This window comes from Aulostomus chinensis, chromosome 6 (assembly GCF_037954235.1).
Source record: "Aulostomus chinensis isolate RoL2024-O1b breed Wild chromosome 6, RoL_Achi_v1.0, whole genome shotgun sequence".
Classification (NCBI taxonomy): Eukaryota; Metazoa; Chordata; class Actinopteri; order Syngnathiformes; family Aulostomidae; genus Aulostomus; species Aulostomus chinensis.
The window spans coordinates 13,294,540-13,322,223 of record NC_141325.1 but is presented as its reverse complement, the minus strand read 5'-3'; the positions used below and the strand labels follow the sequence as shown (position 1 = coordinate 13,322,223).

General features: G+C 39.2%; 2 protein-coding genes across 3 annotated transcripts; both read right to left on the bottom strand.

The window, feature by feature from the left end:
• Positions 1 to 1,227: 1,227 nt before the first annotated feature.
• Positions 1,228 to 7,570, bottom strand: fsta (follistatin a). 2 transcript variants are annotated; one of them, XM_086206619.1, is made up of 6 exons: positions 7,383 to 7,570; positions 6,041 to 6,238; positions 5,631 to 5,849; positions 5,305 to 5,529; positions 4,498 to 4,728; positions 1,228 to 2,473 (listed from the first exon to the last, which is right to left on the bottom strand). In XM_086206619.1, exons 1-6 carry the CDS (start codon positions 7,471 to 7,473, stop codon positions 2,385 to 2,387), a joined length of 1,053 nt encoding a protein of 350 aa, XP_086062745.1. In that variant the 5' UTR covers positions 7,474 to 7,570; the 3' UTR covers positions 1,228 to 2,384. The 2 variants fall into 2 exon arrangements, with proteins under 2 accessions (XP_086062745.1, XP_086062746.1); XM_086206620.1 differs by having other exon boundaries at positions 1,229 to 2,473; positions 6,047 to 6,238.
• A 2,793-nt stretch (positions 7,571 to 10,363) lies between these two features.
• Positions 10,364 to 27,287, bottom strand: LOC147260176 (integrin alpha-2-like). Its single transcript, XM_086206618.1, has 30 exons — positions 27,091 to 27,287; positions 25,270 to 25,393; positions 23,399 to 23,508; positions 23,158 to 23,249; positions 22,657 to 22,771; positions 21,810 to 21,937; positions 21,570 to 21,718; positions 21,302 to 21,452; positions 20,881 to 21,046; positions 20,578 to 20,654; positions 19,753 to 19,891; positions 19,442 to 19,587; positions 19,160 to 19,303; positions 18,822 to 19,025; positions 18,557 to 18,687; positions 18,308 to 18,471; positions 17,977 to 18,128; positions 17,646 to 17,756; positions 17,109 to 17,194; positions 15,697 to 15,838; positions 15,336 to 15,419; positions 15,165 to 15,241; positions 14,995 to 15,078; positions 14,644 to 14,746; positions 14,437 to 14,547; positions 13,701 to 13,811; positions 13,353 to 13,466; positions 13,141 to 13,230; positions 12,813 to 12,929; positions 10,364 to 12,009 (listed from the first exon to the last, which is right to left on the bottom strand). The coding sequence occupies exons 1-30, from the start codon at positions 27,134 to 27,136 to the stop codon at positions 11,920 to 11,922; spliced, it is 3,558 nt and encodes a 1,185-aa protein (XP_086062744.1). The 5' UTR covers positions 27,137 to 27,287; the 3' UTR covers positions 10,364 to 11,919.
• Positions 27,288 to 27,684: the final 397 nt, after the last annotated feature.

The following is a 27,684-nucleotide window of genomic DNA, read 5'->3' as shown; positions in this document are numbered from 1 at the left end:
ACAAACAGTACGAGCGGGTGACGGAGACAGCTGGCACATATTGGAAGACAGATGCCAGCAACTAAAATTACTTTGCAGCGATGTGTCACATACAGCAAGACATGTCCAGACATATCTAGCGTCTGTTTAGTGTTTCATATCACAAATAACGACGACGAAGATGATGATGGTGGTGTTAATGAAGTAACTAAACTCATTCAGAGCAGTTTGCTTTGGATGCCTAGTAACAGACAAATTATAAACCATAGATTTAACTAGTTATTGCCTGAAAAAAATCGAACATAAACAGATTAGTGATATAGATTATAGAGGTTTTACACAATCAAGTTACTTTGAATGCAGATATGCTTCAGTGACTTCTTAAACGAAATATATGAGTTTTTCAACATTCTAATGCTGATATTGACATGGATTTGGATGATTTAACTAATATAAATGGTTCATCCATGTGATGTGGCAACTACAGAAGGAAAATGTATTTCAAGCAGTATCTGCCCTCCTTGAAAATAGCTTATATATTATTTTCTTTTATGTGATACGATACAGTGAGGGATTCTCAGCTGTAAGATACTCAGCTTGAAATATTATTTTTGATGTCCCTTTTTACAGAAAAAGACAAATATATTATTATTATTATTATTATTACTTCTCACAGAAGTACAACAAATGCTAATCATGTTTTCCAACTGTTTCAGTGTTTTCGGGCTGTTTCTGTCAATGGCCAACCTCACATGGCCTGTTTTAAATGTGGAAAGTGAATATATATGCCAAAAGTCCCATCCCTATGTCTTTTGTTTAAGTGTGATTGTGTAACCTACTTTCAAACACACAGCCAGAACCCTATTGACTCTTGGGGATATTTTGTTACACAACATTTTGATTTCTGCATTTATTCAGCCAGGAACACTAACATAGTTTGAGGTTAGTGACAATGATAAAATACGATCTAATACATTAAATTGGATGGGTTGCAATATCCATACTGTATATATTGTGTTATAGTTAAGTTCACTGGAAAATCTACTGGGACCAAACTCAGATGGGTAGATCTGTCTTTAGCTACTAAATGAATGAAACCTCCTGACAAATAAGACACATCATGAAACTGATGCAAAAATAATATGAAACTATGACCGCATACATCAATAACACATGTTAACTTGTGAAGCTGAATGCAAAGATTCACACACAGACAGCAAGTTTATTTTATATTTCGTTGTATAACCAGACTCTATGTACTATGTTGGCATAAACTCTCTTTTGAATTGATCACATTTTATCTAGAAAATAATAATACGACAGATTCAGAGGAAGTATAAGGAAAAAAAACTTTTATTGTTTCACTCTTCATATCTGTACAAATACCATCAAACTTTGTATGTACATATGACATTTACATAAAAAATACAAAACTATATATTCAGAACAGAATTTTGTATTTCTCTTGTGATGTTTGAAAATAAAGATGCTTTCTGAGAAAAAAAAGAAACAAAAAGAAACAAAGTGATTAAGTCTGATATAGTGTTGAATACTGCAGAACGTTAATCCTATTTTGGCTCTGCAAGAGCAATATGGAGCACATTGGCAAGAAGACAACAGCACACAAATGTTAATGGCACATTGTTTCCAAAATAATCAAGTATTGTCCCAAAATGACCTCTGCTGTAATGAGGTGAGACAAAATAAATGCTATTGGAAAAAAATGTCTAAAATAGTTGTTTCCATGTAGAAACGATTCTAAACATCTAACTGAAGAGTAACCAAAAGAATAGGAAAAGAAAAACAAATGGCTCTTTTTTTTCTTTTCCATCGCTGCTGTGTTGCCCCCTTTAAATGCTCCTTTGTAAAAACCATTGAGAGAATCCCTTTGGTCAGTTATTATGAGTTGTAAACAAACCAGAAACATTTCTGTACATAAAATGATTGATATATTCCCAATAAATAAACACACAGCCTAAACATGCATTTACGTATGTGTGACATAAACATCTGTGATAGAGCTTTGACAGTAACAAGCAGATTTGTACAGCTGAGGGAATGCAATTTACAGCTTGTAGAGGACTTATACTTACATGGTAACATGACAAATAAATAACACTGCTTCTCTTTGGACAAATATATTTCTTCATGATAAAAAAGAAAGTAAAAAGGACAACAACAAAAAAAGGGTAGAAATGAGTGGGAACACAATATATCATGGTAAATTGTAAGCCTGACAATGTAAATGTATAAATTATAAAACACAATACAGTATAAATAAACATCTAGCAGACTGAACTATATGTATACTTCCTTTTTCTTTAAAAAATAAATAAGCATACACATAATGTACAGTATGGACATGATTCCTTGCCCTGGGACTGTTCCCCTAGTGATCGAGGGGCCTATCCATCCAGTATAGAAGATAAATGGACATAGGCCATGTAGTCTGAGTCCTCATCTTCCTCATCCTCCTCCTGGTCTTCTGTAATGGCTATATGGGAGAATATATGGTAGCTGTTGTATGAATATGGACCACAACAGCACAGAATATCACTGAATTTTCTCATGAAAACCTCACAGCAAAGCCACTGGCACACAGCCTCTCTGTTGATTCTGCTTGTATGTGTTACATGTGCAATGTGTATGTGTGTGTGTGTGTGTGTGTGTGCGTGTGTATGCGTGTCTGTGTATGCATGTTTGTGGAGGGGAGTTAGAGTCTGTGTGACTTGGCATCAACACTTATTGTGGCATCCCCAATTATGCAACTTCCATTTACATAATCTAACAAGTCAGGGTTGCAACAAGAGAAAAAAAAGAGGACTGATGGAAAACAGGGATGGATTGGGGTTCAGGTGGGAGTGTGTGTGTGTGTGTGTGTGTGTGTGTGTGTGTGTGTGTGTGTGTGTGTGTGTGTGTGCGTCTGTGTGTGTGTGTGTGGGGGGGGCACTACATGGGGTAGGGAGGGGACTGGGACTTATGGGTCCAGTGGCTCTGGTCCCTTTCGGATTGAATACTGAAATCAGACGCACATAACACAAAAAAGTGCTCTTGTGTTCTCAGAGTTGCTAGTTTTGTTGTTGTTGTTGTTTTTTTGTTTGTTTTTTTTTAGCTTGTATCATTATTCTAGCTTTTGAGGGAGGACTCTCTTGACAGCCTGGCCTTAGCAAGCAGGTCAAAGATCATTAACACAGTTCTGAGGTATTTTCTTTTCTTTTTACAGGAGAGAATTACATTGGACATGTTAAAAAAAAAAGCACACAAGCAAGAGCAGGAGTGACAATAACAAAAAAAAACAAAAAAACAAGCAGTCCCTCATCAATCCAAGTGGATTTGTAATTTCTGATACATGATAGACAACACATTCAGTGGAAACACGAACAATAAAAGTTAAGTGATGGACGTTAACTCTTTTTTTAATGATGAGATGAGGAGGGTGTGGTTCTACAAGCGTCTTATGCTTATCCTGCACACTGTAAAATATCACATTTAGAATTAGCTCATGAGGTGATCATAAAGTTGGTCCCTTGGATTTCATTACATACCTTAAGGCACATCACGTTAAGGTACTCAGTCAGAAGGAAGAAAGGAGATGTTCTTTTACATAGCAACGTGGAATGTAAAACTGATACTTCCTTGAGGCTATTGTTCAATTTGACGGTTTTCCCCCAGATTTGTGATTGTATGAATGGCTCACTGTGGTCTGCAGATAGGTAGTCTACAGAATTTTCAATGTGAAAATCCATGGCCAGTGCTCATTATCATGGCACCAATGTTACAATCACCTTATGCACATTTTATTAATATATATTTAAAGGTATTCTGTTCTGACACGCTGGCAGTGTGAATGTCACAGGAGGCAGAGCATTTGGAATTGATTGATTACAGCCAAAGCAACAAAAACAGAAATCATACAAAAACACAAATACACCATCACTTGTGGAATTTACAAGATGTAAAGATAGGACCGCACTGTCATAAATATTACTGATTAGAAAGCTGTATGTTATCTAAGGCAACCTGCTCCTGCAGGTCACTAGCATGACTATAAATTTAGATATTTAAATATCAGGATTGTTCCACTGCAAACAAAATTAGTCTTTCTGATTTGTGTTAGTTTCTTTGTTTTTTTTAAAAAGGAAGCCTTTCCCAGATTCCCATAGCGTCAACTGATATAGATTTACGGTTTTTCATTCACCTTTCTGTTATTTTGCTTTGCAGAAGAATTAATAAATGTACAATTAAAAAAACAAAACAACAACAGCAAGAACACAAGAAAAAAAGCCAGCGACAAAGACAACATCATGCAAGTTCTTCCTTTCCCAAGTCCTTTCTGCTTGCTTAAGCTGTGCTTGGTGGTGTGGCTGGGGTGGGAGTTAGGGGGAAAGCTGGGCTGGGGGGCACCTTTCGAAGTGGGGTTTTGTTGGGGAAGCAACATGGAATATTGTCTTTTGCTTGGAGGAAAAAAAAGGGGGGGATTTGTTTCTTTTGTTTTCGTATTTTTTGTTATTTACTTACAGTTGCAAGATCCAGAGTGCTTTACTTCCAGCAGAACCCCCATAGAGCAAGCAGCTTGCTTCATGGCACATTCACTGGGATATGTGGTGTTGTCACTGGCACACACCGCCTCATCCGTCCTGCTCTCTGGACAGGTCTCATCACACAGTGAGCAGCGACCTCGACTCATCCGAGCATCCCACAGACACTTTTTTCCTGCGCTGCACTGAATGTCCTCACATGACTTGGCCTCTAGAAGGACAGAGGAAAGAATCAGCACAGGGGAAATCTTTGATTAGATGGATTATCATGAATGCTTTTCCAAGCAGGATCAGATGACTGCTGAGTTTGAAGAGAACTTAGCTAGGTACTAAAATTAAATCCTGATTTATAGGGTTAGGGCTTGTGGCAAGGAACAGGCAGACATGTTTTAATTTTCATTTTATGACTGTATGATACTGATTGACTGCTTTCTGGATACAAATGTATCTGACTCAATTGTTAACTTGAAGCATATCCTCATGGCCTGCAGCAGCTCTCTGTACTCTGCTGTTTCTTCCTCACCCTCTCTTTCCCTCTCTCCCATATGGGATAGTGCTGCCAACATCAGGAAATAATAAAGTGTCCATCATTTCTTGAGCAAACACAAGCAACTACCAAACACCCTGACTCCCTTAGACCCCCTCCACGGTGGAATGTTGGCAAAAATGAACACTGAATAACTGCAGAGCTGGCCAAGAATAAAATGCACTCAAACAATATTCAGAGTCAATGGCTGGAGGCGTTCTCATGGATCTCACGCTCTCACATCTCTAGTTGCAGACTTACTGATGCATTTTCCTTCATATGCCACTCCAATAGATCTGCCGAGAAGACAGGTAGCTCGTCTAAGGTGACACGCGCTGGCATAAATGATCCCGTCGTTTCCACACAGATACTGCTCAGGCGACGTCACCTCGGGGCAAATCCGATTACACGTCACACAATATGCGTTATTTGTCTGGTCCACGACGCACGTGGAGCTTCCGGGGCACAGGACGTCACGGCACGTTTCTGTCGAGAAAAAGAATATTATTTTGAAACAATGGATACAAAATTCATGTAGAAATTAAAGAGATGTGGACTCACACAAGGGGGCAAAAATATTCACTCACTCTTGCACTTTCCCTGATACTGCACGTCCAGGTCGGGATGGCCTTTACATTTTGCCTTCAGCAATGCGCATTCGTCTTTGTAGGTCTTTCCATCCGAGCCGCACACCGGACCTTTCCATGTGATGTTGGAGCAGTCTGGGGCGCACACGCAGCGCGGCTTACTCCTCCTGTTCATCTTGCACCTCTTCCCAGGCCCACAGTCAACATTATCGCAGGTTTCTAAAATAAAATATCCGTGTTATGAAGATGTAGGGGTTGTGCGTAAAACTGCTCTGACGCTTCAACAACACATTCAATCTTGCATTTACGCACGTTGCTTTGATTTAAAACAGATCATCACAGAGTTAATTAGCGTACGGACTGAAGATGTGTAATATTAATGATGTAGAAACGAAGGGAAATGAGTGCACCTCCACCTTTGCAAGGTATGCAATTGGGGGCTCCGCCATTGAAGATCATCCACCTAAAGAGCGTGCTATTAGGAACGTCCTCCTCGGTCCAGGACGTTCCAAGTCTTCCACTACGACAGCACTCCTCCCTGCTCATCCCGGGCATGTAGAGCACCTGGCACCTCCCGTTCTTCCCCTGCTGCAACCAGCAGTTCCCAGCTGTAAACAAAAACAACAAAAACAAAAAACAAAAAGCTCCACTGCCTCACGTTGTACGTCTAAAACCGCTGACCCAGACGCACTAAACGCAGCTTGTATTATCCGAAACTCCCTCCCCTTTCGCCCTCCCGGCACTATTTTGTCTGAATCTTTTGCCAGACCGTTAACACTTGTCTGTCCCATCTGTGACTGACAGCGTGTAAAATGCAGCCACCGACCAAAAAAAAGTGCGAACAATCTTTTAGAAGGGGGTTCCCTTTATTCCCAGAGCCTCCTTCCTATTACTGAGCCGAAAGTGGAGCGTCTAGACAGTATTTAACTGCCGCCAATCTCCTTCAGAGCAGCACGGTCACCCACCAACCTGTCCTACGCCTCACAATATCATATCAGACGTTTGCACTTCAGACAAGGACTTATTGATTGATTGTATAAAGTTCAATTCAATAATAAGAAACAAAAAGTTATCCATATGGCACAAAATGTGCTTTGAAACAAACAACAGCAGGGTGTCTAATCAGACACAGACATGACATGAAGTGATCGATTTGTTAAATTGAAAACACTTCTATCGGTACGAACAAACTAAAATCATATGTGCATAAGGGTCCATACGTATTTCTTCATCATACTTTAAAGTGCAGTTCGGTGAAAGAGAGTATTTGATCATGTAGATGCGTGCGTGAAATATAGAAATGATACGCCAGTGAACTAACAGTTGATACTCTGAAGTTTGTTACAACTTAGACCACAACTGCACAAGAGAAAAGTATGTGAATATGTTCAGGAGAGCTCCCACCAGCACTGCAGGACAGCGCGTGTGTGTGTGTGTGTGTGTGTCTGTCTGTCTGTGTGTGTGTGCGCGCGTGTGTGCGTGCGCGCGCGCGTCTGGCGAGGTCTGCAAAATTACAGTCTCACTTCGAAGTGTCCCATACGGCACCTGTTTTATGGACGCTTTACGCACGCACTGTGCTGATGTACAGAGTTTTATCAGCGGGAAAAAAAAAATCCCAAAACAAAAAACATGGGAGCTCACTTTGAAAAGTTTCTCGGTTGCACTAAGTATCCGATACTCGTGTGCATTTTGCCGCTGACAAGTTTTTCATAAAGGCAAATATTAATAGAGAAAATGATAAAGAGAGCTTACCTTGAACTTTTTGATGTTCCATGAGGTGGCACAGCCATATGAAGAAGAGAAAAATGCCCGGGTGAAGATGGTGTTTCAGCATCCTAAACATGATGGAGAGGCAACGCGAACCACGTATTTGACACAGGCAGCGCAAAAGTAATCTGCTTAAGGTAGCAGTGTTGAATAAGTGTCAGTCTGAGAATGCAGCCTCTCTTTTTAAATCTATAAGGGGTCTCGGGTTGTCTGTCTCTGGTGGGCGGTCTCCTTTTCCGTGGGGGTGGGGAGTTTTTTTTTTTTCTTACCAAAGTTCTTTCAACCCCAATCAGGTGACATCGTTACAAGAAACTTTCTCCTGCCTAAATAATGGAAGAATATTGGAATATGTTTGATTTAATTTTTTGTAATTCAAATATGTGGGAAGTGTGGTTTTGCAGTTCATCAAGTACAGCGGGAGACAAAACGTGCCACTTGAGGTGGATTTGGATTAAATGGAGAATCAAACTACTGTCTATTTGTAATTAATCTGCCTCTATAATCACTTTATGTTCTCATTAAATTTCCTGTAAATAGTATTATTTTATTATTATTAATAATGATAATAATAATAATTATTATTATAATTATGATGATGATAAAGATGGTTAATCACTAATCAAAGTCGTTATTACTGTATAATTAAACAGACCTATAACAAAAATACTTTCATTCCTTCAAATTAAGAGTTCTACTAGGTAGTAACTGATATTTTTTTCCATCAACTGGAGACAAACGTGTAAATCTTTTGACGTGAGTTGTCTTTCGGAACATATCCGAGAGCACAGACAGTAATAGAATTCATAGTAGTCCGCAGCCGCACTGCTAATATTAGAACAGACAGTTGTTTGGGTTTCTCTCCCGGGTCAAGCTTTTAAATATAATCAAACCTGTTTCCGAAGAGGCTTCAGACAGAGGAGCATGGCAGGGTGTTGCATTTCATTGAATGAAACACACACATACACACACATACACACACACACACACATGCGCGCGTTCACTTACTGACGCACAAGCTGTACTCTTCAGAAGTCCTTGCGCGACCTCTTCAGCGGAACTCTGGTTACAGCTTCGCAGAGCAAAGAGCAAAGAGGCTGCCTCACGAATCAGATACCCCGGAGATGATTATCTGTCGGCAGGCAGACGACACTGTAATCCCCCCTCTTTCCTCTGAGATATATTTTACAGTACATCCTCTCAACACCACCATACATCACCACGGTGAGCTCCTTGTGACCGCCAGCACCATCATGATCATGAAATATTGTTGTTGTTTTTTTGCTCTCATGTTTAAGGTGACATTTATAGTGTTACTTTTTTTCTGATTGCTGTTGAATAACTGGTTCTTTTTTCTTTTTTTTTTCACTGTGGAATCTCAACACAAACTGACCGAACTTTTGGCTTCATGTTGATTTTACTACAAACCTTCCAGAGGTGTTTTGCAACAAAAACAGGGACAACGTTCACGCATTTCATTTATGCTATTATGAAAAACATAATTAACATCTTAGTCAGGACCACAGTTTCTTCTTCCAACATTCAGCAGGCTGCATACAAGATGGCAATATGCAGCCTACTGGGAATTCTGCTAGACTAAACATCAACAAAATCTTTCATATTACTATGTTATATATAAAAATCTACATTATATCTGTGATTGTGACCAGTACAATGCCTTCTTGTATAATAATAATACAGTTCAACCAGTACGCTGTCATGCCAAACCAGTCAGGAGGTAGAACACAGACTTCTTCACATTTATTTTTTCAAATTTGTGCAAAAATATACCGTTTGTGTGACTTCTTTTGCTTGAACTCATTTTAAATAGGGACAAAATCAAATGTGTTGCCTTTATATATTTGACATATAAAAGTTCAAATATGGTGAGGCCTTTTTCTAATCCAGTGAAGACATTCAGGCAACAGTTCATTGATCCAACAGCTGGGCTCCAGATGAAGGAGTAAAACAGAGAAAATCTGTGGCTCCACAGGACTCCAGATCAAAACCTGATCAGCTGACAGGCCACATATTACCTGTTCTAGACTGGAGATAGAAGCACAAGTCATTTGGAAGACTCAGAATCAATAAATATGTTGCCCTTGGGATTATTATATCAAGGATTTATTGGGAATTGTTTTATTCCCGGGTGGAAATCATTGTTATATTCTAACAGCCCGTCAACATAGTATCTTGTGAAGAACTTTTGTTATTATGATCTGTACTTGGAAAGTATTTGTTGAGCTCAAAAAGGCATCTACGGGGCGATACTTACCATCAAAGGCAGCTAGACGATGTAGCATGACGCCATTAAAGAATAATCTTATTTTGGGGTAAACTGACAATTTCCTCCACTGTTTTAGAAGTAAAAACAACTTTCCAGGTTCTTTCACGTTTAAGGAAATATCCCTAATAATAACCAGCGTAGTAGATCTGTCAACCATTTGGTTATATAAATGAACTCTCATTCCATGTAATGATCAGAGACATTACTCAACCTTCTAATGACACTGATGACCATTACTAAAACTATTTTGACTGTCAACTTTTCCTATCTGCTTTCCCTTTTTTTTTTGCTTGTTTGTTGAAGAATTAACCACATTATTCAGTCGGCATTTTAAGACTATTTTCTTTCCAGCACATCCTCAAAATGCTCTGATGATGTTGACTCATGCTCCGCGAACATGTTGTATGTGAGTGTGTTTTGTTAGCTCAGTGTCTTTGAAAAGTTGACGTTTGCAACGCACTTCCTGACGTGCAAGTTCATTGCTGGACCCGCCGTATCAACTTTAAAGTGCTGGCTGTCGTACTGAAGCCATTAATGGCATCAACAGAGCGACAATTTGACTCGGATATCCCAGTTTTTGATCTGAAATTGGTTCAAATAGACCCATGCAGTGAATGATTAGAATGGACTTTCTGCATCATAGCAAAGTCACTGTTTAAGATGATATTATAGAGGACTTAGACCAAGGATCGGTTGAGCACACAGGGGTTGACATTTATTCGTTCTTAATTTGATGCAGAATTTTTTAAAAGACTACAATAACACTGTGTGGCTGCAGCTGTTGCCCATTTAGTCCATTACACATGAAGTAAGTACTCTCGTAAAAAAAAAAAAAAAAAAAAAAAAAAAATCAAATCTCCATGTTTCGTTCCCAAATAAGAGTATCCTACGTCCACTGGTTATAAACGATCCCTGCTATTTAACAGAATAGAGAAAAACTAGCAAAGATGACAGTATTTTTGTAATGCATAAGTGCATCTGAAGGTAAACTGTTTGCGATGACATCATTTTTGATTTATTGCAACAATATGTGAGCAATCATTCCACCGTGGCACGAGTTCGATGTTTGGCTTTAGCTGCCAGTCATCTTTCCAGTGGAATGAGTTTACAAGGTGTTGAAACGCTTCCACATTGGCGTCAGCACACACATACATTGCGTCCAACATTTCACAACATTGTAGATGCGTGAGTAATTGAGAAACAGAGGCGTTTGGTCCTATATCAGGTTCTATACGTGCCCTTCCAAAAATGTGATACATAGCAGAGATAAATAGCATATTTTATCACAGCAGATCAAATGAGTCAAAGCAACAACAAAAAAAAACATTCAAATAGACATGGAGTTTGTGGGAAAATGACAGCTGTATTTATATCTTTGCAAGGTTGTGTTCAGTTTTTTTTCCTCCGATTATCAAATCGTAGATGTGCCTTAAATTAAAACTTGCATGGAGTGTTCAAGTGATTCACATGTCAATCAGAAAATAATGAGCCAACCGGTCACTTATTTCCTGCTGCCATCTTGTGGTGAAGCTGTGGCAATACACAGTGTACCAATAAATATCTTTGTGAATATTTTCAAGTTTGGACTGTTGGTTGGACAGTGATGAAAACAGTCCTGCTCATATTTTAATCAAGAGGCAGAAAAAAAACCTTCACAAATACAATCAATAATAATAAAAACACCAGGAGGATTGCATCCAACCCTCTTACACACAAAACCCAGTGTAAAAGGTCATAATTTTATATTACAGTATATACAGTACAAACTTAACGAAACACAGTTTTCGATGTATCGCTCTTTCCGTGTTTTCTTTCTTTTTGTATTACGAAATTTGTCTTTATGCAAGAATGGCCCTGAGTGTCAGTGGTGAAAGCAGCTCTCAAGACACAAATGTCTGCTAATAATGTTGCCCAGCATTGTTCAAATAAAGGGGAGATATGGCAAAAAAGAGTCAAAACTCAGTGCATGAAAGCAGAATTTCCCAAAACAAAATAAAGGCTAAGAACAATTCTTTAAAAACAAAAACAAAAATGAAAAAAACAAAACAAAAAACAATTCCCAGTATTCCAGGAAGTTATGCTTCCATTTCAGTAAAATGTTCAATTTCCACTTTGGAGCTTTAGTCCAGCAGCACCACCAGTGTCAGTGTACTAAAAAGTACCAGAGTACTGAAAGTACCAGCGTCCACACTGGGAAGATCCAGCTCAGCATGAAGCCAGCAGGTTTTCTATTTTTCCTCACAGCATCTCATTCTCGTGTACGTGGCTCTGCCCGTCTTCATCCGCCTCTTTCTGAAGCTGCTGGTATTTTCTTTTGAAGAATCCAAACTGGAAAGTAAACATATATATTTATAAAGGTTTGTCGTTTAAATGAAACCAACATGTACTGACATTGAAAAGCATAATATATTTGTTGTCGGGCAGGAAACTTGTAGGTCCATATTCTGTTTATTGTTGTCATTTACTGCTTCCACCGATAGATATTACAAATATCAGGACCACCCACATCCAGCGATGGGCAAAGATGAACCCCGCTCATTAAGCAGGGGGTGGAGGGTGGGGGTGGGGTGCTGATACTCCAGGGATGCAAAACCACTTTGCCTAGGAGGATTGATGGTGTCAGAACAAACTGTTGCTGACATCTTAGATCAGGAAAGATGGAAAAAGAGTGAGACCCATGCAAGATTAACTCCATCATCAGGTTCACCGGGAAGGGGGAGAAGCCACCCACTACTTGAGGTTGAGGGAGGCAGCAGAGAGACCCTATCACTGGCTCTGGACCAGGTGGGAGGAGTTTTGCTGGTAGTCAGGAGAGGATGGACATCGCTCCCGACCTGCCAACTACAAGGTTCAGGTTTGAAACATTCCAGGAAAGTTGGATGCCACCTGATGACATTTGCTGCTGGCTTATCATCATTCAGTGGGTCATCAATTCAAACATTTGAGACGATGCTTTAGACGAAATCTTGAACATCCAACGGATCTTTAATCAGCTAGCAAAACCTCACAGTTGCACCCCATCTCTGTTTAGGTCATTTTGTCAGATTTAAGCTGAGGATGGTTATTTTCATTATATTCTGACATACTTCTAAAAAAAATGAAATAATCTTCACAGAAGTCAAGATACTTACTTTCCACAACAGACCAACAGCCAGAGCCAGCAGCGCCAGGCCTCCGATGACGCTGCCGATGATCACACCCACTGGAACTTCGCCTTTCTCTCCAGGTTTACTGATTGTAACCTCCACCTGGAAAACAAGAGTACAGACATCATCGTCAGTCGAATCAAATTAATTACTGAGGGAAAATTTTACAACGAAAAAAAGATTTAAAACAATGTTCTACCATGGCACGTTTGAACGCTTTGCAATATTTAAATGCTACAACTTCATGAATAAGCATTTAAGAATTAAAATGTTATGCAAGTCATAATATCTCAGTGTAGAAATGTGAATTTACTGGCAACTGCTTCAGCCCGATTATGATTAAATCCGGGTTGGAGGTCTCCACGTCGAGGGTGGAGGTCAGTACAGTGCTCTGGTAGGTAGCCTGTGAGGACAAATTCATACAAATGAGAGTGTTGAAATATATCTAATACAAAAAAACAAAACAAAAAACATGAATGACATCAAGATATTTGAAAATCAGGCTAATATGTGAACATATATTACCGTGATGAATGTTCCATTCCAGATCCTCGTTTTAACTATCACAAAATAGTCCATCTTCACGTCCATGTCTTTGAGGATGCATTTTATGTACTCGCACTTTGCAGTCTTGCAGTCCTGTTAGTTACACACAACAATCAAATAAAGAATTGAGTTTATAATATAATAATGTGCCGCCACAATTTTAAACGTTTTATTGGAAAGTATAACAAGTATAATAAAAATAACACTGAAAATATTGAATAATTACTTTGTATCTTAGAGCTCAAAGTTCAGCAACACTGAAATACGAACTACAGCACAGCCCTATGACTTTAGGTGACAGATTGTGCAAACAGAAAAGTGAGTCACCAGTTTCTCCACGCCTCTGAGACTTTCCTCAGAGAAGGAGACTTGGAGGCTCTTCACACCGATCTTCAGCGGGTCAACCAGGCTGCTGGAATCACAGCTGACAGAACCTCCCTGCAGGTGGAGAAGCTTTTAGTTCGCTGGAAAAAAAAACTCATTTCGAATTTCTCAGTTAGACAAGGCGTAAAATCTGTATTTAACCGTTCAAAAGTACAAGATGACAGTTGTAGGATGTTTGTGCCGCGGTTATTTCCCTCCACTGAGTAGATTACCTTTGAGTGCCACTTGTTTGTCTGTATTTATGACTCTTTGCAAAATTGTGTAAAAACTACTGGGCCAATTCTCACAAAACTTGCTGGTGGGGAAGACAATGGGCTAAAGTAGGACCTGTTCAAATCTGGGGTGGATATGAATTACTGGAGGGAGGCACAAAGATTTTTTTCTTAGCTTTGGTAAACATTGTAAAATATCAGAAAAGGAACGATTGCGCACACATCCAAAAATGTGCAGGACATTAGCAATCGGAGCTGTCGGTGGAGTGCAGACCTATGTTTCTCTGTAAAATGATGAAACATGACATTTAACCCAAGGAAATATTTAGAAGTGTGACATCACACATGCAGAGAGATGTTATTGGTCGATGTTATTATTACTGGTTTTCAAAAAGAATATGAGGAGCCCGCCTGCTTGTGTTACATTACTGTAATGACCCAAGTATTCGGTGTATTTGCCAACTCACAGCTTGTGTGTTCACACCGGTAACATAGAGCAGACGGTTTCCTCCTTTGGTGGTCATTGGCAGAGCGATGGTCAGATACAGGAGGCTGATTGGGAAGTTGCCTGTTGAAACCTTTAAATTCAATAAACACATGAAAAAAATGAACGCTTTAAATGAGTAAAATGAGGAATGAATGTTTTTACTGACAAATTCATATTTTCATCGTACCTTCACAGTGAAGTTAAATTCCGGGCCGATGTCGTCTAATGTTTTCACTTTTGTTGCCACTGGAATTGAGGTGTCTGCCACGTAGAAATTGATATTTGACTTCCTGGAAAAACAAACAACCACAGGGATTTTACACTGTAACTCATTATACTGTCACCCCTAAAACTACACTGCTCTGCAAATAATTCAAATGTGGATATTTCTGGAATGCAACTTCACAAAGATGGGCTTTGAAGTCAAGGCAACAAAATTGTAAAGAAAAAAAAAAGAGGCATTTTGGGTCTTTTGAATAAGATGTAATATAAACAGATTTTTAATATCACATGATTTATTAGACAAAAAGCAAATTACCTTGATAAAACAATCCCTGCATCGTATTTGATAGGAATTTTAAAGTCCACTTTGTTATTAGACGGTATTTCTTCTTTACTGTCACTGTAAAGGAAATACAATATTACTACATATTAACAGTGAAATCTAAAATGACAGTAATTTTGTTTAATCTTATAAATCTTTTGTACCTTTTCGCTTCAAATTTGACCTCTGCTTGATTTTGCAGCTGATCAAAGTTGTACTCAAAATTAATCCGAAATTTCATCTAAAATGAGAGAGCAAGTTGTATTTAGTACAACAGCATATATGATTAAAATGATCTCACATGACCCAGACATGGATTCTTTTCTTTCACTCACCATTTGGTCTTTTTTTAATGCTGGATATCCCACTTGGCAAGTGACAACTTCTGCTTCTGTTGCGGTGCATTTGACTCCTTCTGTCTGTAAATTTAGACCACAGTACATCGACACTTCACCACTTATTAATAGACTGACAGTACTTTTTATTATTGATAAGTTGAAAATATTTGGTCATTCAAATTTCCATTACAAGACACACTTGAAAAAGTAAAAAAAAAACAACAACAACACTTCAATTGTCACATGAAGGTTAATAAAGGGTCAACAAAGAATAGAACAATACAATTAAACTTAGGTGACATAAGTTATTGGGGATAATGTCAATAAAACTGCTGTACTTTAGCTTTTCATTACTCACAGGAGGGGAGACGGAAGAGTAGTACAGGTTGCTGGAGAATGTGGCCATAACCTGAGTGTTGTAGGCATTTTCCTTTACGTTCTTCACGATGACTTCAAATGAGAGTTCACGGTTATTGGCGCTGACCAGAACAGGAGCTGAGCTGTAACACAGGAGTATACAGATTAAAGTATACAGTGAATTCATGATTTTTAATTTGTGTATATCAGAAATTAAATGTGCAAATTTACTGCATAGATGGAGTGTAATTCGAAAAGATGGAGTCTCATTTACAAGAGCAGGAATGACAAGATTGCTGTTTCTTATATTGAAATGAGGGAAGGGAGAAACTTTGAGCTGTAGTCATTCTGTTAAAGATTTTTGATCCGTTTACTGTTTTTATTTAATGTCTTTAAATTCAAATGAGATAATCATGCAAACAAAACTGACAATAAAGCCTCCATTTCTACAATATTCATGACAGCATGCAGCAATCAAAAGACTTTCCTTGAGATTAAGAACAAAAACAGATGAGCCGAGCCTACGATCCGCTCAAAAATGACACAACAATGAAAAAGGCTGTAAACCAATCATCCAATCAAATGTGTTTGAACGAGGATGAAGGCAAAGTTAATTCACTGAGTATGTATCACGCTAATTTACTCCGAGCTAAACAAGTCCGACCATTTTACGGGCTATGAAGTTGCTGTGTAAACTGGAAAAACTCTTTAAATTGTTTTGCTTTTTCCAGCCAAGACAGACTCATAAAAAAGAGAAACAGCAACGCTGTCATGGCTGTTAAGAGTTACCAGGGCTTGACATTTTATTAAAGATTACATATATTTCCAAATCTTCGCATTTGAATTCATGAGCATGGTGTGGAGGATAGTCAGTTGGTTAAGTGCAGCCTGTAGAGGCAGCAGAGGGACTTTTTACATAACACTGAAAAAACATTTGTAACTACAACCCAGCACTAGCTAGGCATACAAAAACAACAGAAAAAACTCATTTCCACCACCACTAACACGGCATGTTTCACCCTTCTCCCTCGCTGCAGACAGAGACAATTAGTCTGTTAACAAATAAAGCTTTGGGAGGAGTTTTAATGCTCAGCTTTTACTGCCTTAAATAGCCTGAGCACGCTTGTGGTGTTTTGGTACTCTGGTGCTCTTTTTAACATGCTGCTCTGAATGTTTTGGGTACAGGCATTGACAACATATTTCCTCTAAACTGAAGAATGCATGTGAACCATCAACATTATGTAGGTGTAGTTTCACGAAGCAGTTTGTATAATGTTCAGGAATATGTGATTGTCCTTTTTTTCAAATGTGCTCATCCTACGTCAAAGTAGGGACGCAAAGAAAAGCGCAAATGAAGATATTTCTTAAATTGGTACTAAATGTGACAGACAAGTTTAAGATTTAAATTCTTACCTTGTTGCCTTTGTGTCTGTTTTTACATTCAGCACCAGATCACTGACACACACTTCATCAGAGCCACAGTCTTTAGTGAAGGGAATCTGAAATAAAACACCCGCTTTATGAAGTAAGTATGCCACAAACATCACATTTTCAGTTCATGCCACCTCTGAATTATGGTAGATTTTATATACATATATATTGTAAAGAACAGAAATAACAAAATGATAATATCTTGTGTTTTTACTGCAGTGGATGAAGTTGTTGGGAAAACAAGCAGTGTGTGAAACTAAGAAGTCGCGTGACCTATTGAGTCACTTACGTTTTGGAAGCTAGTAATCATGAGACGCACAAACACACACACACACACACACACACACACACACACACACACACACATCATTTAAAATGTGCAAACGTGTCTGCAAAATAACCATCACAACAGGACAAGATCAGTCAAAGAGTAGAATGTGAAAAGAGCCGCGGCCATGCCAAAACATAACGGTGACAGAGATACAAGCACAAAATTCCTGAGATGCTTCTGTCACTTACAAAGAACTGCCAGGCGGTTGGAGAAGAGATATCAAGGACAGGGTTCACGTCCGCATTCTGCTGCTCGATTTCTACCTTCAAACTCACAGAATTGACAAAATCTGGTGTTTCCTGTTAAAGAAGACACATTAAATACAGCTTTATGCCTGTTTCACAAAGACAGGTATGAGGTCAGACAAGGGTTTCTCTATTCCAACATCCACTTCAAAGAATAATAATACCCTTTTGCAATCAAATGTATAGTTCTCATAGGATGTCTGTGCAATTATGCACTTAACGACTGAAAACACTGACAACTGAAGACACACAGTGGACGAGTTCCCTCTATTACCTGAACATAAACTTGGAAGTCTTGACAAAGCGGTGCAGACGATATTTTGGCCTTTTCTGAGATGAAGCGTTCATTGTTTTTTGTAAACAGTCCTCTTGAGGTGACCCGTGACGCCTGCAAGTCAGCGTCCAGGGTCAAAGTGTATGTTACATCTAGAATAAAATTTAAAAAATACAAAACAGAATGACATTTGACATCAATCTTTTTTTTCCCTGTGAGAGTTTGATATTTTTGATAACTATTAATTTTCAAACGCAGACAATGAATGGATTTATTCCCCAAAATCGCAAAATATTTCTTTAAATCACTGTAAAGAGCTGTTTGAATTTACCGATGGGTCCAACAGGCTTCTTGGGCCTAAATTCTGTACTGAAACAAACATTGGCGCTGAAGCATGAATGCTTGCGTCCACTTATGTCACAAGGTTTGGTGAAAATGTTGATTTTATTAGGGGAGAAGGCAGTCGTAGCTGTGACCGATGCCACACCTCGGGTCCTGGAAATCAAGAGCAGTTTAAAATTATTACCAGTCTAAATGATTAATTGTTATCATCTTTATATTTAGTGCTGGTTTAACTCACCACAGCTGGACCACTTTACCATACGAACCGATGGAGATGTCAGGGAGTGTATCATCATTCAGATCTTTGTAACTATCAAGGGACCTTCCAAAATACCGCAACTGAGGATCAAGTTTGGAGCCAAGTATTCTCTGAAGGGACATTAAAATATCATGATTAGTCACTTGATATTTAAGGTAAGTAAATGTTATGTATTTGCTTTATGAGCAGCAACATGTCTTTTCATTATATCTTCATCCAACCAAATGAGAACTTTTCTCCATGCCTGTGAGAAGTCTTTCTTTAATGTCTTCTTCCTTCCATTATAGATGTAGATGACACCTCTTTCTTTGTCTTCTAGCGGTGCTCCGACAATGACATCATTGTAACCATCCAAGTCCAGGTCAGGAACGGCAGAAATAGCCATGCCAAAACGTGCGTTCTCCATTGGGGCCGGACCGTTGAGAAATCCCTGCTCATTAAGTATACCCTTCACAAGGCAAGACAGAAAACATCACACGGATGCAAGACTGGAACATAACATTACTGTTCCTTTAAATAAAAATTACTTATTAAAACAAAATCTATTGGTCTTTCTTATTGTTTCAAATTGCTACAATTTACCTTCGTGACAGAGAAGACATAGACCCGGCCTTGCTCTCTCTTCAGCTCACTCATAAACATGGGTGCACCAACCAGCAGGAGGTCCGTCACCCCGTTTTTGTTTACATCCAGAGAACACAAGACGCTTCCGAAGTATGACCCAATCTAGAAGAGCAATCGCACAGTTTATTGACCTTGACTTACAATTTATTCACCTCGCAAAATTGCAACAAAAAAAGACCAAATCCTGTGGATTGGATTCTGGCTGATGCAAACACCTCTAATATGGACTAATATGAGTACCTGTTTGCCCCTTTCCGAGTCTATGATCGTGGACTGCTTCTGGGCATTGATGCTGTAGACAATCACTTGTCCAGAGTGGTTGGAGCGAGGTGCACCAGCCACAAAGTATTCTACAGTTCTGTCACTCAGTGTGCTGACAGAATAACCTGGAAATGACCACAAATTATACATTTACAAGCAAACAAACGAATTTGAATTACATTGTATCACAGGAAGGTTTTGAACCAGTCAACTACGGTGTTTTGATAGATGAGTGGATAAGTTATTTATATCATGGTGCCGCTTCCTAAGTCCATGAAATGCATTATTACCCAGTAATGAGCTCTGGTTTCTGTCTTGAAGCGTTCCCTCAAAGGCCGAAAAAGGAAGAATGTCAAATTTTGAGCCTGTTTGATGAACAACAGTTCCGCTCCAAGTGTAGGCTCCCACTGCACCCAGCATCATCACATTCTTCCACCGAGAGAGAAAGATCAGTCAGTTATTTTTCAAGTTTCCCACAATTTTAAGGTTGACGCTGCTTGAAGCTGTATAAAAACATTTTCTAAATGCCTAGAAAAGGCAAGTTCTTCAAATTGTGGTCAGACTAAAAAAATGGCTAAGCAAATGTTGCTTCCAGTGAAAAGAAGAGTTAGCAGGCTGTGGTTCACCACCGTATCATGTGAGCAGCTATGCAGCTGCTTCACATGCTTGACTTGGCTATGGAACTGTTAACAGAAATGGTTAGTCGTAATTATTTCAGTAGGATCACATAGTTTGATCGCTGTGATAGCAGAAAACTTACGGCCTGTGGTGCAGACATCGATGTTTACTCTTGTAGTTCCCCTAGTAATATCTAGCCAACAAATCAACCTTTTTATTATTTTTTTCATTATTGTTACGAATCTGAAGAGCCATAGATCCTGAGGTATAAAAAATAAACAAGGCCTGTCTGGCATCACTGAAGGTGCTGCCCCAGATTTCTTTGTCATCCAACAGTACAATTCCAACAGCATTCATATTCATTCCAGTCATGGGTACGATTCATATCTCATGGCCTCAAAATAACTAAATTGAGGTAACTAGTTATGTCTTTTGCTCTCAATAGAGCTTTAAAGCTCTAAACACAGTCATATAAAAGACAGGCAATCACTCTGTACCTCTTTGCTGGAGTAGTGGGCACTGAACCCCACCTGAGACATCTCCATCTTGAAGTTTTCTCCTCCTTTTCCAGTGCCTTGAAGACAGACAGAGCATGTGCAAGCAGCTGAAGCAGGAGTAGTTGAGCAGCTCAAGAATCTAACAACTGGCTTCATGGAGAAAGATCGTCACGTGTTCTCTTATTTATCTGGAGATCTTTAATCCACCACGGACTTGTAGACACATGCCCGGATGAGCTCATGAGGTTGTGTATGAATGAACATGTATGCAGCAACAAGGAAGGAAATTAAAAGAATACACACCTTCTATATTAAAGATACGACTCCCCAGCGTCCCCGCGATGGTGGAGAGGGCCGCCTCCTCTGATACATTGAAAAAGTACTTCTCTGTGGGTAAACTGGCGATGGATTTGATTTCTTTAATTAGGTTTTCGGTGTTGATGTTGTTTCTGATGTAATAACCCAGGACCTTGTAAGAACAGAGACATGTTCAGGATTACAATGTGTGAGTGACGGCTGGGGAATAAGAGTATACAAATAGCTATAAAGATCATTATCAATATAGAAGCCGCTCAAATGTTTGAACACTTCAGACTTCAAATCAGCTATATGGCTAATGTTTAATGATCAACTACATGCAACAACTGACATGTAAAAGAACCAAAGCCTTAAGTGTGAATTTGCTGATATATTAACAAAATCAAGTGTTGACTTCACCACTTACAGCAATACCGAAGCGAGTGATGCCTTGTTTTTCACATTCAGCAATGACGCTGTCTCTGAACATATCGTCATGAGACTCCCCATCAGTGACGACCACCATGACCTTGGCGGCGCCCGGTCGTGCTCCATTACGCTGATGGAAACCCCAGTGACTAAGACAGAAGCGCAATTTACTCTTTTACTCTTGAAATTGTAGTCTTTAGTTTTATCACCAGAATATGAATATGAGATGTACACATGAAAAGAATCACATATACATGAACACCAACCTGGCAAATTGAATGGCCTGGAAGGTATTGGTGGATTGACCACTCATTTGTGTGATTCTGGATGCTGCAGCAATAACCGCATCCTTGGTTTTATATTGGTTCAGTCTGAATTCAAATTTGGGATTAACTGCATACTGAATGACGCTAACCTGGCGTGAAACACAGAGAGTTGTTAGTGCACAGGACAAAATGTATCTTTTGCTTTATGTCAACTTAAAAGTCTCTGAAGCGTGCCATCACCTGGGTGTTCTGGGGGCTGATGTCGAGCCCAGGGATTAGTTTCTGGAGGAACTCCGTCATTGGATGCCAGGGATAAATACTGTTGGACCCGTCCAGAACAATCACAATGTCCATAGGTCCTCCACATGCTAGAGACGACACGTTAACAGATGTGAGAAAGAGATGAAAACACGAAAGAGAGTGAATATGAAGTATGGAGTTAGTTGTGTGTCCTTCATGTGAAATCTTACAGAACTGAGTTGCAATCTAAAAAAAACCAAAAAATTAAGAGGCAGAAAAAAACAGACACGTCACGTTTTCTGTGATTAAAATAGAATAATGCGAAAGCTACGAGACACGTGTCTATAGTCCAATTACTGCTCACAAGACTCAGGGTTCGACATCAGCTAAATTCTGGGTTGATTGCACTACAAAAATTGAAAAGTATTTCAGATGCAGAATCTTCATTCATTAGCTGGTTTTAGTTCATACCAAAGGATCAGGACAACACACTTTTCAGACAACAAATTTTCCTGCAATACGTAACATATAATTAGTATGTTTCCTTTTCTCTTTAGTTGAAATGATGGTATTGTGAGGTAAAACATGAGCAAGCAGGGAGGTTTTGGACATTTTCCTGTAGCCGAGGACAAAACGAGCACTGGTGAGCTACAGAAAGCGGTTGAAAAATATTGAAATCATGACATATAATGTCTTACTTGAGAGAATTATTAGAACACGGCCTACACCTGCATCGAAAAGAATGTTGTTTAAAAGCCAACTATGAACCAACTCCTACATAACTCATTACTTTTATGAAACATGAGCAAACCACAACTGGGTACTACAGGATGACGTGAGATCTCACTCTGAACAGCAGGAGAGAAGGCAGGTTGAGGCTGAAATAGGGGGCTCAGTCTCGCACATATTCCGGGGTAGTAGTCCTGAGCGCCACACTGCTGCCCCCAAAGAGGGCCGCACATCTGTACCAGAAGACCGCAAAAGAAAAGAGGACACTCTTAATGGATCTTCAAATTTTGGAAGCTCCCAGTAATCCGAGTTTGACTAATTTTAAATTTTACGTAGCTGGTTTCCCTTTACTCAAACACAACCTATCGACACACATTTCCATCACAGATTTTGACTCAGTGTATTATCTGTCAGCACGACTTCACATACGTCTAAATCATCTATTTTCCATCAAAATAATGATCATAAAAACTTGAAGAAAACATAAGGAGAGACAGATTTACGAGAAATATTTACTGTCATTGTAAGTATACATGTAGTACACTCATTTCTAAGATAGCATGACGATCAATCACATGACATTTCTCTGAATGTTGTGTTTGAAAACACGCAAACATACCATCAGACCGTTGGCTGCAGGCACACGTGTAAGAGTCATACCGAGACACATGTTATTGTTGATGTTCTTGACATCTGGAATACTGACAGTATCTGTAGATTATTAACAAAGATAACAAATCAGCCCTCGCCTCTAAAAATCTGCATAAAATACATGTGTTTATTGTCAATAAAACCTTTGGAGAGATCGTAGGTGTTTGACATTTAGTCGAGAGGTTTAATGACAAGACAACAGATGTTACCTTGGAGATTGAGTTTTTCACAGCTGTTTTTGGATCCTGAGACAGGACACTTATAAATATCCCCCTTCCTGTTTCTAGTGAAACCACTCCATGGGGCACCAACCAGGAGCCTACAGAGAACAACAGTATTCATCTCTTCTTCACGATTATAAACAACTTTTTTAAGCACGTTTGTGTGAATGGTCAGTTGTAGATGGTTACAGAAACAGAAGAAAGCTTTATTGTAGTAACATGAGGGCAAACACGAGTACACAAATTCAAAAGTAACACTGTAACACTATGTTCCTTCTCATTCTTGGCGAGTGCCAAGGAGTCAGTCACATCATACCGGTTATCAGCATACAAGATTCTGCACGTTCACACAGAAAGCTTGATCATGGCTATATTACAACATAGACTCAGACCAACCACTCAAAGCAAGGCTGGATTTCTCACACTGCTATATGCTGGAGGACTTCAGTCATGTCATTTTCCCACAATGTCAAAGCATTAAAAGAGGGAGCATCGTTCTTCATGAGACAGGAAACAGGATGCATGACGCCGCTCTCGTGGGTACCGGTGAGAAATCTTAAACACAAAACACTGTCTGAACTCTGGTCCAGTTATAAAAACAGACCATAATAGTTTGACTCAAAGTGCACGACATCCAGGCATTACTGTTTGAGTGACAAACTGTGAGTTCAGTTGTGAGTAAAGGTTTGTTGGTGTTTGCAGCAGCCAAGGGGATTTCACCAAACCACCAAATATACAATTTTGTCTACAATGCTGCTTGAGTTTAGTCTGTATGGTGTTGTAAGATTCCGTTTTTTTTGTTGCTGTTTTTTTTGTTAACATAAACTTACAAGTAAAAAAGCAGGTTCACACTGTAAAGACACTCAAGTGAACAGTGGTACTTGGGGCGACAGTTTGCCGACATTCAATGTAAAACATGAACGCAAACAGCAAATATTTCAAAAATGTAATTCGATTTGGTTGACAATAAGATGATGGATGAAGGTCGAATCAGGCGCAAACATGGCTGATCCAGGTGTAGGGCTACTGGAAGAAATGTAATCGTGTGAGTAATGTTTTCTTGGCACATATTACTGCCAGGCTCTAATCCACCTAATCTTTGTTGGAATGTGTTTAAATACCTGAAGATAAAAAGATAAACAGGGCAGGACTAAATGGACAGGACTTTCCATTGATAGAAAATCATCATGTTATAATCCAGAAATATGACTGAGGAAAACTGCAGTTAATTTGGTTTTCACAAGAGTGATTTGAGCTTGTTGTGTTCTGCAGCCTTGCTTGTGGTACCGCTCATATTAGCATTTCTAAAATGCAAGGTTTGCTTGACAGACACTGGTCTTTCAACCTGCTATTGCTACTTTAAAAAGTGTAGCAAAGTCATAATTAACACCCCCCTACACACACACACACACACACACACACACACACACACACACACACACACACACACACACACACACACACACAATGCCACCAACTGAATATGTAAATACTTTTATCCTACAACTTGAACTGATCATTCAAGTTTCCACATGCTACCAGGATACAAACATCAACAATATTAGACCAGGACTGGACGCTAAACTATTTATGTCATCATTCTTGTAGGTTTTGATGAACACAGAGAAATCTATCACTTTCATCGAGGTTCTTGCGTCAGACTAATGCACGTTCATCATTCCACAATGTGAAAGTCAAACATTCAACCTAAGGAACAAGAAGAAAAACATATTTTGGAGTGAAGGCCGACTAAAAAAAATAGACATTAATGACATGTGGTTGATGATTTCAGAAACAAAACACTGTTACTGTATATCTAATAAGATAGAGGTACTGTAATAATGTCCAGACAATCATACCATTTGCCTTCATGGTTGGTCGCTTGTTGTACCGTGTAGCCAAACTCCTCTGCTGCTGGTCCGCTAAAAATCTTGGCACCAGCAGTTCCGACGTTGAAGGAGTGTGAGAGCCAGATTAGGTCAACTGGTGGTTGAGAGAAGGTGAGATTATACCACAAACTGATACTTCTTAAATCCAGAACAAAGCAGTTGAACCATCCCTGTTACAACTAAGCTTGATGATCAAAATATCAACATTTTTCAAAGGAAAATGAGAAAATACATTTGGTTGTATGACCTGGAATATTGTAGTCCTTTAATATGAACAATAAAAGGACAAAGCCTAACTATAAATGGTCACCAAAAAACATTAAGACCAGTGAGTCATGGTCTTCAGTGGGGATTTTCAGTGACGTGCTGCCGCTGTTTCATTATGTAGACTCGACAGGAAAATAGACCACATACTCTGCTGGTTCAAGATCCTTCCTCTGCTTGTTCACCATGATTTAACAGCAGACGATGCCAGCGACTCTCAGGAAGACGAAGAAACATGCACTCTCTCGTCAACGTGAGTAGATCTAGATAACACTAATGCAGTGTAAACGGTCCTGAAATACTTCCCTCAAATCAGGGTTAAAATTAGAATTATCTGAGATGGAGGTGTTGAACCGTACGGGGTTATACTAATGTATCTAATCCATATCAACTGGTTATATGTCCCCAAAAAACCTTCAAGAGTCCAAAATGGGAGGGCAACTAAGGAAGGATCCCTCAACAAATCCATGACAAATAACCTTTCACAGCAAACACCTCATATATATATATATATGTGTGTGTGTGTGTGTGTGTGTGTGTGTGTGTGTGTGTGTGTGTGTGTGTGTATTATTAATGCTGTGTGATGGATCCCAATGATGAGCCCCTTCAGGTGTCACCCTGAGCCATAAACCTTGTGAAAGGGGTTTGTCTTTACCGTGCTCCTAATCTTAGTTTTTGTTACACTATGTTGTATTACTAAGCACAAATATGTGTGTTGTCTTATTTACAGATCCAACAAGCCTGACTTCCTAATTTAGCAGGTGAATGATGTAGGTTTCAGCCACGTCACTTCGAGTTACAGAGAGGAGGGTGCCCACTGAAGGGGGTTTCATACTGTCTATCAGTTGCACTTGTTTACGATTAAAGATCCGTCTGACAGGTACACTGTCTCTCCGCAGACGGCATTTGAACGCAGCCCTCTGAATCTCCTCGGGACATGGAATTTGCTTGAGTGCTGCATCAGAGCCACAAGCCCATACAAGCAGAGTTCAGCTAACAGCAGCCTGTTTCTCTCTAAAACAGCAGTGAGAGGAATGTGGATGGCTACTGGACTCAGGAGAGCTGCACTTGTAAAATGTCCTGCCACGCCTGTTTACCTACAATACATTGTAGCACTCTTAATAGGACACATTTCATTACACATTATTATTTCCTTTATTGTAAAAAATATGGGAATGTGCACGTTGGAGGGGAGATTAAGGTGTCTGGCTGCTGCTGAAAAATTCACACACGTTATTGTGCAGACAGCCACTTGCCAAAAATAACGTTAAATTGAATTTATCCACCACGGTGAATAGTGATATTAATCTTATTACACCCACGGGGGAATTATTCATGCATTTGACGGCGCATGGCAGAATAATTCTTTTACAGTCCCCCCCGGTCGCTGTTATCATGAGAATAAGCTCAACTACAAATAACTTTTAAAAGTTACCGATGAAAAAACAACAGGTTAAAGTTCTGGAGCATATTTTGAACTGCGACGCATCAAAAGTTCGGAAGTACGACAAGAAGTTCATTACTTACTAATGACTACTAAAATGAAGAAGATATTCCCCCAGAAGCTCTCCATCGTCGTCTTTATTCCATTTGTATGAGGTGATTAATGAAGCCGCACTTGTTGTGGCTCCGCAGCTCCAAAGAGTCACCAATGACGCACCGGACAGACTTCCTGAATAAGGACCTGTGCGCCGTCCTCCTACCTGCAAGTTCAAACTTTGACCCAGGTGCTGAAGCAATAATGCCTGAGTAAATGGGTGTGATGTGATAAACTCTTGAGACAGGAAGTTGAGAAATGCAGACTTCCATAAACTGAAGTCCAGATATTAGGGCAGCCATAAAAGGACCCGGAAAAGAGCATGAAAAAAAGACAAAAGAAAAAACGACCCCAAGGCATCTAATGTGAGGTTATCATGCAATATAATAGTGCCAATTATTAATTTTATTAAATAAAATATTTTTAAATGATTGATTAAATAGATTAAAACAACAAACGTATCATGTACAAACAAATATATTATAAATACAACTGTAAGCTGTTGCCCAAAATAGTACGGTATATCACACATACTTTTCATCTCTGTAAAAATAACGATTTATTTTATTATACGTTTCAGTTCA

What these genes read in the sequence shown, in the direction of transcription:
- LOC147260176 (XM_086206618.1), bottom strand. Translation starts at nt 27,136, where the DNA reads ATGGAGAGCTTCTGGGGGAATATCTTCTTCATTTTAGTAGTCATTA. An exon ending in CAACCGCCTGGCAGTTCTTT is followed by an intron (nt 17,195 to 17,645) that starts GTAAGTGACAGA and finishes GTTTTATTTCAG; the next exon opens with ATTCCCTTCACTAAAGACTG. An exon ending in GTCAAATTTGAAGCGAAAAG is followed by an intron (nt 15,079 to 15,164) that starts GTACAAAAGATT and finishes TTTCCTTTACAG; the next exon opens with TGACAGTAAAGAAGAAATAC.
- fsta (XM_086206619.1), bottom strand. Translation starts at nt 7,473, where the DNA reads ATGTTTAGGATGCTGAAACACCATCTTCACCCGGGCATTTTTCTCTTC. An exon ending in ATATGAAGGAAAATGCATCA is followed by an intron (nt 4,729 to 5,304) that starts GTAAGTCTGCAA and finishes CTGTCCTTCTAG; the next exon opens with AGGCCAAGTCATGTGAGGAC. An exon ending in GCACTCTGGATCTTGCAACT is followed by an intron (nt 2,474 to 4,497) that starts GTAAGTAAATAA and finishes TCTCCCATATAG; the next exon opens with CCATTACAGAAGACCAGGAG.